Source organism: Mus pahari, chromosome 7 (assembly GCF_900095145.1).
Source record: "Mus pahari chromosome 7, PAHARI_EIJ_v1.1, whole genome shotgun sequence".
Classification (NCBI taxonomy): Eukaryota; Metazoa; Chordata; class Mammalia; order Rodentia; family Muridae; genus Mus; species Mus pahari.
In genome coordinates this window covers 106512571-106526181 of record NC_034596.1, presented here as the reverse complement: position 1 = coordinate 106526181, position 13611 = coordinate 106512571, and the positions used below count along the sequence as shown (strand labels likewise).

Here is a 13611-nt window from a genome sequence, read left to right as displayed (position 1 = left end):
TGTCTCCATCCCTCCTCATTGGCTCTCAGGCTTTAGCTGTGTGTTTAGGATTTAATCAGTCTGTTTGACTCCAGGGCTCCTGGGGTGGGTGGTCCTTCATGTGTGTGCATTGTCCTTCATGTGTGTGCATTGTCCTTCATGTGTGTGCATTGTCCTTCATGTGTGTGCATTGTCCTTCGTGTGTGTGCATTGTCCTTCGTGTGTGTGCATTGTCCTTCATGTGTGTGCGTTGTAAGGAGTTCGACTCTTGCAGCTCCCCTGACCATTCCTACACCCCACCCCTACCCTGGGCATGAGGATGGGTTTTAGTGACACCTCTGGGGCACATACATGTCTGTGTATGTCCTTGAACATTTATTCTAAGACAAAATCAGGCTGGGGAATGTAGCCGTGGCAGACTCTTGGCCTTGCTGTGCTGGGTTCGCACTGTAAAAATGAAACAAAGCAAATGGAAACCCAAAAAACGAGCTGGGGCTGTTTTGTGGCCCTTACAGAGAGAGTGGGGCACTTTTTCTGTGGCCTTTGCAGCAAATGCTGCTGCCTATGAGGTGGGAAGCCCTGGCTCTCCACTTCCCCTCCTGACGGGCATCCACCCTCAGAAGCAGGGCTGGAAGAGCGGTCTGGAGGTGTTTGCATATCCTGACTACAAGCCAGTAATGAGCCCGTCTTTGACCGGGGCAGGATGAGATGGAGAGAGTCCCAGGGTAGCTGGACTGGTGCAGGCAACAGTAACCATGATGATGGCCAGTCCTGGCGAGTGGCTTTCCAGACTGGTCCTGTTTAGACCGCTTCTAGACGCCTTCTAGAGAAGGGTTTCGCTCCACTGGGCTCACACCTACTGTGCTCTCCAAACCTGTGTCTGGAGACCACTGTGTTGGGCACCGGAAGGCCAGAGAGGGGCAGATTGCACCTCAGTGATCTGGGAATCTTGGCATGTCTTGCTGGGGAGGATGTGGTCCTGGGTGCATGGTGGGTCCCCCAACTTCTCGTGAATGACAGCTGCAAGGGACCTGTGGGCTGTGGGGGCGAGTGTGCTCTGGCACCTAGATGAACCCCCGTGCTTGAACCTGGAGGGATTCCTCAGCAAGTGTCTCCCTCTGTTCATTTTGCAATAATCCTGAGGTTGAAGTATCCTGCAGGTACTTTAATATGGGGTCCCTGTCTGCCCACATAAGTAGAGGGTACCTTAAGAGGACTACCCCCAGTCTCATCCTGGCTCCCAAACCCTGCTCATTTGTTTGTTCCAGGGTGGTGCAGGGTCCCCCTGGCGGATCCTCCAGGTGTCCGACTGGGCCTCCCTGCTGTGCTCAGGGCGCCCCCTGCAGGCAGGTCTGGGATGTGCTCACTTTCCCTTGCCTTTCAACATGAGTGACAGAACAGTGTTCACAGAGGTTCAGGACACTCACAGGTCCTGCAGCTGGTGGACAGGTCTGATGGCTTTGGGCTTGTGTATGGCCCCAAAAGTAGGACCTCGGTGCCACACTCCTGTTCTGAGAGCAACTGTGTTCAGAGCTGGACTCTGTTCCCATACCACAGTGACCCCTGACAGATCTTGGCATGAAGTGGAGGAATTCAGACCTGGGCTCAGAGAAAAAGGCCACGATTCTCATGGGCTCCATGAACTGGAGAGAGAGAGGCACCCTGTCTCCTGATGGTATGGCAAAAGCTGGGCCCAGCCCTCAAAGCAGCAGGGACTTGGGGCTTGCCTTCCTAACCGCCCCTCAGAGGCAGGGGCTGCGCTTCCTCAAAGAGCTATGTACAGTGACACCCAGGCTATGGCTCCCAAGACAGAGGACTGGGCAGGAACATATGAATCCCCAGCTATGACAGTTGATTTCCTTCTCTGATCGAGTCTTAAAATCCCAAGATCCCAGCCTATGCTGACTGGAGTAGGAGGTGCCTGTAGCGTCAAGCCAGAGCCTCCCTCTTTTCACACTTAAAGGTTGACAGCAGCCTTTTGGAGTTCCTGGGTTTGTCAAGCATTGGCTAGCAGAGCTTTGTCCTGGGGTTAGCCTTAGTGCCTGGACTCCCCCAGCATGCACAATTCCCCCAAACCACTCCGGGCTTCCAACAGCATCAACTTCTAGTGTTCTCGAGAGGTGACATCGCCATTCAGCCACGAGTCAGAGCTGCAGGAGGCAGTGCCAACAGGCAAGGACCACACGCCACAGGCGCAAGATTAGGATGAGGAGCTGAGCCCAGAGGTCCTCCAGGGCTGCTGTGACACGTTTGGCCTGGCCACAGTACAGGACCAGAACCACTCCAAGCAGAGCACACAGTGTCAGCCACAGGAATAGGGAGCCACTGCAGGATGCTGACTGTAGTGGGGAGCCACCATGGGAAGCTGGCCGGCTGGGGACTGAAGGAGGGTGACAAGTCAGTCTAGCAGCCATCCTCCAGCCCCCAGTGAGGTCCTGCAAAGTGTACCCTCTGCTAGTGGGGCTGATGTGGAGGGAGACTTGAGTTGTCTGGGTATAGTTGTCAACTTGTAGATGGTCAACTTGTGGTTGGCCATCAAGGTGATGATCAGGTAGGGTCCTGGGGTGAGTCTCATGGAAGTCATGGGACACGGACTCTAGTCCTCACCTGCCTAAGGAAGATTGCACCCATTTAGGGGTGCTCCTGCCCACCCACATATGTGGAACCTGGGGCATGGCCCTTTAAGGATGGGATCACTTCTAGGGCAGTCAGGGGAGACTGAGTCAGGGCCTTGAATGGCTGGGATGTGGGGACAGGGTGGTGTGCTTGAGGCTGTGCCTGGTTCTGCCCTGTGGAGGTGGAGGCCCAGGACCTGTTGGCCGATGGGGGCTCCTCCTCAGAACTCACCCTCGATGGCGGCTGCCGTGTCCTTGCGGGCAATGTCTGGGAAGGAGATCACAGATGGTTTAGTCGGGGAAACGAGCTCTCCCACGCCACCGTACGAAGGTACTGAGACAAGCCTCGCTGGCCTGGCCTGGGAAATGAGATACCCAGAACCTGACCTCTCCCTAGAGGGTAGTGCTAGAGAGGCCGCAACCACTTTCTCCTCTGTTGGCTGCTGTCCCACTGACCATGGCCCCATTTACAGGTCGACTGGGGCTCTGTCTGGGAAGACAGAATAAGGAATAGAAAGCCCCGGATGATACAACTAAGGTTTCAAGGGCACCTGCCCACCCACCCCACCCTAACCCTCACATCAAAGCCCCTGCCCCCTCTTACAGTGGACCTCCACCTCCAGGGGCTCTCGGAACCGCACGTGCCTCGAAGTTCTCTGTGGCTCACCCCCGCGGCATCCACATTCTTGCCGTCTGGGTCTCAGGATAGAGGGAGGGCACTTCCTGTCACCATCCTAGGGTGGGTATGGGGAAGAGATGACTGGGAGCCCTTCCTGCTTGAGACTGGCATCCTGGACCGTGGCGCCTACAGACTGCTCTGGGCTTAATGCCGAGGACCTGCTGTGGAGGAGCAGAGAGGAGCACGGAGACCTCAGGACCAGCCATCAACCCCCCAAGCTCCTCCTACACTGCAGCGCCGCAGTAGGAAGCCTGGACAGTTTCTGGACTGAGCTGAGTGCCCAGGAGTCCCATGCTCCATTCCAGACTCTGTCCCCCTGCCAGTCCCGGGAGTTCTGAGGGGAGTTCTCCATACGCAGGGATGGCAGCGGTAGGCTACAAATGCCAGAGAGAACCCCAGCAACTGAAGACAGCCTGCACACAACCACACTGACACCTGGGAATACTGTCTGGAGGCCACAGGGCCCAGGCACTGAGAGCCTAGAGCCAGGGAACATGAATGGCTGCGACCAAGTACAGAGCTCAGACATGTGCTTGGCTTGGGACACACTTGGCCTCTGACACAGTCCCCTGGACAGGGGTTGCCAGGCAACTCCGACCTGACCTTGCGGCCTCAGTGATTGTTGGGGCCTCTGAGAGGAAATGTACCTCTCTGTTCCCCTCAACTTCTATACATCAGCCCAGATACCAGTTGTTGTTCAGATCCAGTAGGGATTGCAAGGGGTAACCTGGGACTTAGGGGAGGGTCCTTGGTTTAGGGACCAGAGTGTGTAAGTTCCCTTGAGCAGGGTCTGAGACCAAAGCAATAGCCAGAGCTGACTGATGGCTCCAGTCAGCCTGCAGATTAGGGTCTGCCCTATAAGAAAACCCCCTTCTAGGTTGTCTTCAGGGTGACTGGCAGGTGGAGGAAGGCAGGACTCACATGCTACATGCCCAGGGGCTACCTTCCTACCCTGATCTAGTCACTCCAGGGCGTCAGCTCCTGTGAACCTCAGGGTCTTCATCTACAACTTGGGACAGCAGGCTGTTGGTGGTACAAAGCACAGGGAAGCCAGGGCCATTTCTAACTTACCTCTGGCAGGGCACTGGACTGTGCACAGCTTGCTGGGAAGCTCTGGGGGGTCTTCCCTGCTCCACCCATGGCTGCCCCTGCTAATTTAGCCTAGTATATCATTGCCTCTTTTTGGCTTGGCTTAGGGTCAACAGAGCCTCAGTGTCATAGGTCCTGTCTCCCTCCTACTTGGAACCCCTCTTTCTCCTTGAATCTCTCCCCGCTCCTGTCTTCTTGCTTACTCCTGGACTGAGCGGCTACCGGCCCCTGCCAGCTGTGTCTGCATCTTTCTCATGGCTAACATCTCATCCCTAAGCTAACCAGCTCTGCGGCTATCCATGGCTCTCCTTTCCCTCCCCATTTCTAACCAGCATTCTCCCCTTTCCCTCCCACTTCTTCAGTCTGATGATCATATTTCTGTCCTCCCATACTGTGGTCCCTGGCCTGGTGCAGAACAGAACCCAGCCTCAAACTTCTGTCATCCTCTCGTGCCTTTGGCTGTGTTATGCCACACCCGGTGCCTTGGCAAAACCAAACCCTTCCAAATGGGACCATTTCCCTGCCTCCCACCCAGCTCCAGGCCATATCCCGGCATTCCAGGGACAGAGAATGGGAACCCTGAGAGCAAGGGCAGGGATCCTGTCTGTCCCTCTGGCCCCTGCCTCTCTCCCTACTCCCAGCAGCAGCCCATGTCTCCAGAGCTAGTGTCTCAGGCTGTGTGGCCGTACCCTCTCAGTCCTGGAAGGCTGTGAGCCCCACGTGGTCCCCTCATTCTCTCTGGTTGGACGGCGTGTCCGCGGGTGGGAATTAGAGCGAGAGACTCGGGCTGCAGACCTCATTTACTGGAACATGGTCCTATGATAAGAAAGACATTATTTATTGGGCAAGCCACACACGCAGAGATAAAGATAAAAGGATGAGAAAATCCCTCCCTGGAAGCCAGGCTTCCTCAGCCCACACCCTTCTCACAGACCCGTAGACACCAGCTTCCCTTTGTAGGGCTCACAGCGCAGATAAATCCTGTGTCCTGCCAGCGCCAAAGCCTTGCTGTCAGCAATTTCCTCTGCAGGCGTAGTCTTCATAATTACCACCTTTGACGGGTGCGTAATATTCCTTTGGGCTGATGCCCTGAGATTTACAGCCACCCGCCCACTGTCATGGGCTACTCAGGAAGGTTGCAGCTCATTGCAGGAGTTTATAGCGCCCTGAGACCGTTGATAAGGCTGCAGTAAACACTTCTGTCAATATGATAAGCTCCACAGCCCAGACACTGGGAGCACATGACAGACATCAGAGGCTCTTCTGGAAGGCGTGCTGCCTCGAGATTGGCCTTTGTGTGTTGGGTGGGGCGGGACATGGTATAGCCCAATCCATTTGTCTCTGTTCTTTGTCTTTCCTTCTGTATCTCTGGTCCTGTCTGTCTCTGACCATCTCTGCATATGTGCGACACTCTCGGCCTCTGACTCTCTGCCAATCTCCCTGTCTGTATCTTCCTTTCTCTGCTTCTCCATCCCTGAATCCATCTCTCCCCCCTCTTACATTGGGTGAAGTGGTGTCTCCTCTGCCTGTGGAGCGATGGCCCTGTCCTCCTCCACTCCCCCCAGCAGCCCACTGGGGTGATTATATCCCACAGCTCCAGTCATGCCTGCTGAGCCCTCCTGCCCTCTTCTGGGTACAGACCCTGCTTGGAGACTGGGCATGGGAGCCAGGTCTGAGACCACCATCCTTCTTGCTAGGTAGAGACATAGAGGTCAGAGGGAAAGGAGGTATCCTCCTGGACTGCTGGCGGGGGGTCCCCTTCCTTCTCCTGTTGGAAGGGACACTGTGAGGCAAATGTCTTCCTTCACACCACCTAGATTCTCCCAGGTCTCTGGTCTGGAGCTCTTAGTGGGCATCACTACCCCTTTGAAATGGGGGCAAATGCCAGCTTCATGGGACATGTTTCTGCCTCCCATAGACTTTCCACAGGCCTTGCCCTTGAAGACTGAGAGGAGACAAGAGTGAGGCGCCTGCCCTGACTCCAAGGAGCACCCCCTGAAGGTCTCCCCAGAAATGATTGCTTTGAAGGTTAACCCAGTGGCCTCTATGCAGTCTTCCATAGAGGACAACAGAACGGCCAGTCTTGTGCTCAGCGGGCATAAATAAAGCAGGTGGCTGAGGTCCCGTTAATGACGTCTGCCTGGGTGCATTTGCAGGACTCAGTTGCTTCAGAAGGGAGTATATTCTCCTACCACAGCATCAGGTTTTATTGAAGTGGGGTAGAGAGGGGGAAGCCACAGGGAGCAGAAAGAGGAAGGAGTTGGAGGGAGGGGTGGCTTAGGCTCCAGGCTCACGCTTGGGGAAGGTACCATCCCTCATAATTTTCCCTTGCTCTGTGGGCCTCGGTGGCCAGGGTCTGCTGAGGGATTGTAAAACAATACATGTGAGTGTTTTTTAAACAGTTATTTAGTTTATTTTATGTGTGTGAGTTTTTGCCTGCATGTATGTATGTGTACCCCTGAGATGAGAAAAGGATCACTCTCCATCCTCTGGATGGCAGTGAGCCACCACAGGGGTGCTGGGAACTAACACCCCTGCAAGAGCAGCAAGTCTCCTAACTACTGAGCCATCTTTCTAGACCTGTGTGTGCGCGTTTGTACACACATAACAGCATATACATATACATATATATGTATCTGTGGCTATGCACATGTGTGTGAATGTGCATATATGGGATTGTATGACATACGAGAGGACATGTGTTTGTATGAGCATGTATCATGTGAGTATGGACCTGTGGAGAGCCCATGTGTGCATGTAAATGTAACTGTATGGCTTGTGTCTGCTAGCATGTGAGAATGTGCATTTGTGTGTGATCTGTGTACATACAGGTATTTTTGCACATATATGGATGTTCCTGAACTATGTGTGTCTATGGTATGTATGTATGTATGTATGTAGTATGTGTGTATGTATGCATGTGTGTATATGTGTTTGTGAATGTGTGTGGTGTGTATGAGTGTATGTGGTATATGTGAATGTGAGTGTTTTGTGTGTGAATGTGTGTGTGGTATGTGAGTGTGGTATACATGTGTAACTGTGTGGTCAGTATATATGTGAATGTGTACATGTGAGTGTGTGTATGAGTCTGTGGCATGTATGTATGTATGGTATGTATGTGTGATGTGAATGTGTGTATGGGTGTACTGTGAGTGTATGTGCGTAAATGTGTGAGTGTGTGTGGTATATGTGTATGTGGTGTGCAAGTGTAAATGTGTGAATGTTTGGTGTGTGAGTGAGTGTATGTGTGTGTGTGATATGTATGTGTGGTGTGTATGTATGTATGTATGTATGTGAGTCTGTAGTGTGTGCATGTGGTGTATCTGTCCTGGATCTTATTTCTGGGGCCTCATCATGTAGAGAGCTCTCTGGCTTTTACACTCTCATCAAGTGTCCAGAGAGATGCACCTCTGGCTCACATAGTAGACACGGGCAAGCCTGCTGGTAGCCTCTCCTGCTAGCCCCAGAGTAGAGGCCTTGGCCCCAGCAGGGACAGGCCCTAACTCGTAACTCGAGTGCATTTGCTCAGAGGCTGGCTCGTGACAGATGGGTGATAAAGGGTGGAAAATAGTTCCAGGAGCCTGGGGCCTGTGGAGTGTCATGGCTACACCATGCTGCTTAGGGAGGGGCTGGCATCTAGGGCTGTGTCCTTCACTCATAGAAACAACACAGCAGCTGTCCCCACTTAGTGTCAAGGCCCAGTTCTTCTAGTATGGGGGCAGGCAAGGGGGCACTGTGCTCCTAGAAGAGGGGAATCCAGACCCAGGTAAAGAATGCCACCAGCCAGGTGTCAGAGACAAGTTTGGATGTTGTACCCTCAAGTCCAGACAGGTGAGCATGGTGCATACAGACAGCCCCAGAGAGGGCTCTGTCTGGAAGTCAGCCCTGCTGGCTTGAACTGGTGACTCCAGAGCTCCTGGTTTTTTTTTTTTTTTTTTGTTTGTTTTTTTAAATTGGATCCCAAATCTCAGCAAAGCCCCAGCCTGAAGATCCTCTAGAGTGTAGTAGCTTCTATACTGTCTTCCAGGGTTTGTCCAAAGCCTCCCTCACCATCTTAAAATTTCTGGAGTCAATAGTGACCCTCCCCACCCCCCACATGCCCCAGCCTGGTTACACCTTTGATTTTGCCGTTTCCCTCCTCACATACCTCCACGGTCTGTGATATGTCTTGGGAAGCCTCTGGGGGTGGGCAGGGTGCCAAGGGCAACAGCTGGCACATGAGTAATGTCAGCACCCTACCAGCCTCACACGGAAGGTCCTTCCTTCCTCAGCTCTTGCCAGTGTCTGGTGCTGGGCTTAGCAGCCATGGCTGCCCCCTGTACACCCCTCCCACTTGTTCTTTGCTGGGGACCTGGAGGAACAGGGTGTTCCCACATCTGATCAGTACTGGATTTCTTGACTGTCTTGCTGGAAAACACCCTGGAGGGACTGAAGGTGGCCCAGGGTGCTGGGAAGCCAGAGACTCTATAGGGCCTCCCTTATGTGCATATGCACACACAGACAGAAGGGTCCATGCGCATGAACACACACACACTCACACACATACACACCAAGACTGGCCCCACCTGGCTCCTGTGTCCTGCGAGTGCTTGCCCACCTGCCTGGTCTTGCGAGCGAGCGATCAGCTGCCTCTTAGAGCCCCACACAGGGCAGGAACCCGAGCCTTTGCACACAGAGCCTCTGAAAAGTTTCCATTACAGCTCCATGGGGGAAGTGGCCTCCGCAGCCCTGAAGGCTGGCAGCCTGTTGGCTTCTAGTCCGCTGGATCTATAGGAGGGCTGTGGTACACAGAGCCCAGTGTCCCCCTAGAGTTGAGTCTAGTCCCAGGTCCTTTAGCAGCTTGACCGCAGGCCTCCAGAGGGGCACAGGGAAGGCAGAGGCTGCTGTGTGTGCTGTTGCTCTTCCCAGCTGGAAAGGAAACAGGAAGCTGTGGACACTCCCTCCCTACTCACCTCCCTGGGAGGCAGCTTGCAGGCCAGGAAGGCAGGGGAGGGGGTCCCTGGAAGGGCTGGAGTTCCTAATCCCATGCTCCAGCCAGGAATAGTCTGGAAGCTCTCCAGATACCAAGCATTCCTGACTTAGGTGAGAGGGAGTGTTCTCAGGAAGGCTCCCCACTAGGCTGTTGGCTTTACTCACATAGCCCTGGCCAGGGACCCAGGAGCCTGAACAGGCGCTGCCTTCATGCACCCTCTCCTGGGTGGTGTGTGTGTGTGTGTGTGTGTGTGTGTGTGTGTGTGCTTTGTTCATGATAGAGGTAGCATCTACACAGCTCAGTTGTGTTGCTGAGGTTAGGGGGAGCCTCGGAGTGAAGCAGGGTTGATCTAGGCCCTGAGAGAAAGCCTTAGCTGAACGGTGTAGACCCTCCCCTAGGCAGGGCCTAGACTAAGGTGAACACAGTGGGCTGCGAGTTACTCGAGTCAGTGCCAGCTTCCAGGTACTGGGTAGGTCAGCCTAATGGGACATGCCATGCAGGGAAGTCTGACTGTGGCATCCTAACTAAGCCCCATGCTGCCCCCGGAGCAGCCCCTGGTTCTGCGCTCTGTCTGGTGCAGCACGTTCTATGTGGCCAGAGGCTAGCCCTCCAGCATCTAGGTTTGAACTGGTCACTCCCCTGCTCCTCCCAAAGATACCTTGGCTTTGGATAGGGGCTGGGCTTATGGCTCTTGCAGATCTAGGCCAAGTGTAGCCTCCCAAAGCACCAGGTACCTGGGTTCAGACTGAGCTTCTCCTCAGCCCCTGATACACAGACGTCGTTCTGGTTTCACCCTGCTGCCGCAGTTGATCTGCGACTGCTCCCACTCCGGGAAGCCCCTCAGACCTCGTGCAAGGGACTCGCAGCCAACCTCGAGAGCGTCCATGGTGACTTGCGTGAGCTCCGCGCTCAGACCGCCTTCTAACTGCTGCCCACCACTTGGTTCCTTGCCTTGCCTTGCCTGCACCCGTCACTGGAAATTCTGATTCCCAAGAGGGAAGGTCACTCTGATCGGGTCCCCAGAGCTGGCTTACTCACCTGGCAGCCCCCTGTGCCCACGAAGGAAGAAGCAACCATGCTCTGCAGACAGCTGTGGGGCACAGACCGGCAGGGACCTGGTGGGTTTCGGTCAGCGGTGTTCAAGACGGAGGCCCTGTGCCACACCTGCGGGTCATGCTGCTCTCCACAGAAGTACTTCTGAAGGGGCTACTTACCCATATGCAGAGCACAGCTATTGCTGGTCTGTGTTGCCTATCGGGGCCCTTGTGCTGAACCACAGAGCCAGAAGATAGCAAGGGCTGAGCTGTGGCCGCCTCCCCCTTTGACAGAAATTGCAACAACCCTGCAGAGAGGCCACTGGCTCCAGATCTGGGAGTTACCATTTCCCAGGGCGCCAGTGGACGGCAGGCCAGGCCTGCGCATGGGTCAGTGCCACTATTCCTGTCCACCTTGGCACAATTTGTTCATACCAGGCCAGCTTCAGAGCTGAGAACCTCTTGGAAAAGCTATGCAGTGGAATTAAGGGTAGAGAGACGCGTGAGGCTGTGGAGATGTGTGGTGACGACTGAGTCTAGTCCCTGACCTTCTTTACCAGTAGAGCTTTGAGTTAGAGGTGTTCCCAGCCTGCCCAAGGCCTCATGCTTTATATGGTGTCCTGCCCTGGGAGTACAGGGCCCAAGTTCCAGATGTAGGCACATTGACTGACCCCAGTAGAACCCTGAGATGAAGCTGATGATGGTTGCCTTGAAACCCCCTCACCCACATCTCCTGTGCCTCCAGCCTGCTCAAGGATGAGGAGGCTCAGGCTCGGTTCAAGCAGATGACTCGGTAGCAACAACCATGGCCTCTGTTCTGAAGGTGAGAATGACCAGAGTCGCGCACCAGACCTTCCGCCCCTACTCTCAACTCTGCTTAACACTGTGGTCTTACGTCATCTGAGTGACACGGACCAGTAAGTCGCTGGCCTCATGCAGGATAAAGACTTCATATGGCCACAGGCCGTGAACACTGGAGAAGGGATACTGCTGTTTTCTGTGTAGTGGCAGAGGCCGTGGGACTCTGTAGTAACGGCCTCTCTGGACACACAGGGAGCATTGCAGTGACCTTTGTGTTATCGGCCCTTGGCTGTCTTCCGGTTCCTCCCACTGCTGTGCTATGCTGGCCTAGCTGCCAAGGCTCTCTCCGGTCTTGTCTGGCTGGAGTGCAGAGATCCCTTCCACAAAGGCAGAACGGGTGGGAAGAGCATGGGTCCTGGACTGCCACGCACTGGTTCCCTGGGAGAGCAACAAGTAGTGACAGAGGTGCAGGCAGCTGGCTGCTTGTGGACGTTGTACATCGTGGTGCGGAGCCTAGTGCGCACCACGATGTACAACGTCCACAAGCAGGCCACTGGTGAGTCAGGCCTTTCTGATTGTAGTGCCGGTCATAAGCCTTGGGTCTTCTGAAAGGCTGAGATGGTGTGTGTGTGTGTGTGTGCGTGTGCGTGTGCGTGTGTGTGTGCATGCATACATGCTTGTGCTCAAGAGTGTACGAACGTGTGTGCATGTGTGTGTATGTGCCCAAGAGTGTACAAGTGTGTGTGCATACACGTGTGTATATGTGTGTATGGGTGTGTGTGCACATATGTGTGTGTGTGTTTGTAGAGTCTGTGAATAGGAATAGGAAACAAGGCAGAGAGGCAATGGGTTAGGGATGGCCTTTAGGCTGCAATCCCAGGACCGAGGGTAAGAAGGTTTTTGACTGCTCAGTTCTGATGGGTCCCCCACTGAATACAGAGAAGGGTTGGATAGGGATAGGCCAGGGCACGGAAGAGTCATGGGCTGGCTTGTTCCTAGAGGGAAAGCTGGGCGGGGACTCCATAGGAAGGTAGGAGAGCTCCTGCTGACACCTTGGCCTATGCTGGAAGGATTGCTGAGGATGTGACAGGGTGCTGGGGACTGCAAGCCTTCTGGATCAGATGTTTATTGGCCAGCTATGTGAGCAGGCATGCCAGGCTGTTTCCTACTGCTGCTAGAAGGACGCTGCTAACTGGGTTAGCCCTTCTCCCTTACTTCAGAGTTGAGTTGTGGACTGAGAACATGACATACCAGTACCTTCAAGATACCTCTGAGGCTCTGGAGAGGGTCCCAATCATGTTGTTTCCTAGCTTGTATGGGTGCCTGCATGCCTGCTTGTAGCCTCTCCCAGCTTGGAAGCCAACGATGGAAGAGGTCATCTGAACAACTTCTTCATCCTCATGGTTAAAGACCCAGCCACGCCTCCCCCACCCAAACACACCCAAACACACACACACACACACACACACACACACACACACACACACACACACACACACACACACNCANACACACNCAAACATACACACACACCCAAACACACACACACACAAACACACACACACACAAACACACACACACCCAAACACACACACACCCAAACACACACACACACCCAAACACACACACACACCCCTTCATGACAGTCTATTGAACTTATAACCTATAGATCCTAAGCCTCCAGCCTTTGTTCTCTATCATTTAGTGACCAAGTGTTCTGTTCCTGTCTAGAGAGTGACTTCATTAAACACATAGCAAATGACAGGGAAGTGACAGCAGGTGGCAGATAGAAGCAGCCAGTGTCCCTAACGCTCCATCAATTCCGGGCCGTACTGAAGCATGGTTGAGAGTGAACAGAGGTAAAATCATTAAAGTGGGGCTGACTGCATCTGGCTGATTTGGCCGGAGAAACCAAAGCTGGAGTCTCTGCTCCACATCTGTCTCCATGGACGGGCTCTGGCTTCTCCTCCCACGGCCGGCATTCCAAAGGGAGCCTCTATTGGAAGGGCTTTGCCTCCTAGCTGTTTTCTGGTTTTCTCTCACCCATGTCAGAGTCAGAGCTCAGGTTGACCCAGAACTGGAGGCTTTGGAAAAGACGAGAGCCTGCCTACCTGGCCCCAAGCTTTACACCAGCTTAAACAGCATATTGCAACTTACTAATATGTGGTATGCTACACACTAAGCATGCCCAGGCCCTGGGAGTGAGGACGGAGAGCTACACACTGAGCGTGCCCAGGCCCTGGGAGTGAGGACGGAGAACTACACACTGAGCGTGCCCAGGCCCTGGGAGTGAGGATGGAGAGCTACACACTGAGCGTGCCCAGGCCCTGGGAGTGAGGATGGAGAGCTACACACTGAGCGTGCCTAGGCCCTGGGAGTGAGGACGGAGAGCTACACACTGAGCGTGCCCAGGCCCTGGGAGTGAGGACGGAGAGCTACACA

The 13611-nt window shown here is 54.2% G+C and overlaps 1 protein-coding gene across 3 annotated transcripts; it reads right to left on the bottom strand.

Moving 5' to 3' along the window:
• Positions 1 to 157: 157 nt before the first annotated feature.
• C7H14orf180 (chromosome 7 C14orf180 homolog) lies at positions 158 to 10630 on the bottom strand. 3 transcript variants are annotated; one of them, XM_029541123.1, is made up of 5 exons: positions 8928 to 9331; positions 5052 to 5178; positions 3199 to 3328; positions 2827 to 2862; positions 158 to 2359 (listed from the first exon to the last, which is right to left on the bottom strand). In XM_029541123.1, exons 2-5 carry the CDS (start codon positions 5160 to 5162, stop codon positions 2124 to 2126), a joined length of 513 nt encoding a protein of 170 aa, XP_029396983.1. In that variant the 5' UTR covers positions 5163 to 5178; positions 8928 to 9331; the 3' UTR covers positions 158 to 2123. The 3 variants fall into 3 exon arrangements, with proteins under 3 accessions (XP_029396983.1, XP_029396985.1, XP_021058182.1); XM_029541125.1 differs by having other exon boundaries at positions 8960 to 9331; XM_021202523.1 differs by lacking the exon at positions 8928 to 9331 and adding an exon at positions 10373 to 10630 and having other exon boundaries at positions 1077 to 2359.
• Positions 10631 to 13611: the final 2981 nt, after the last annotated feature.

Bases quoted from the DNA above. Each gene is read 5' to 3' on its own strand.
- C7H14orf180 (XM_021202523.1), bottom strand. From the start codon at position 5,162: ATGAGGTCTGCAGCCCGAGTCTCTCGCTCTAATTCCCACCCGCGGACA. The intron at 3,329-5,051 runs GTACGGCCACAC...TACCCACCCTAG, and splicing joins AGCCTTCCAGGACTGAGAGG to GATGGTGACAGGAAGTGCCC. The intron at 2,863-3,198 runs GTAAGAGGGGGC...TCTCCTTCCCAG, and splicing joins CCTGGAGGTGGAGGTCCACT to ACATTGCCCGCAAGGACACG.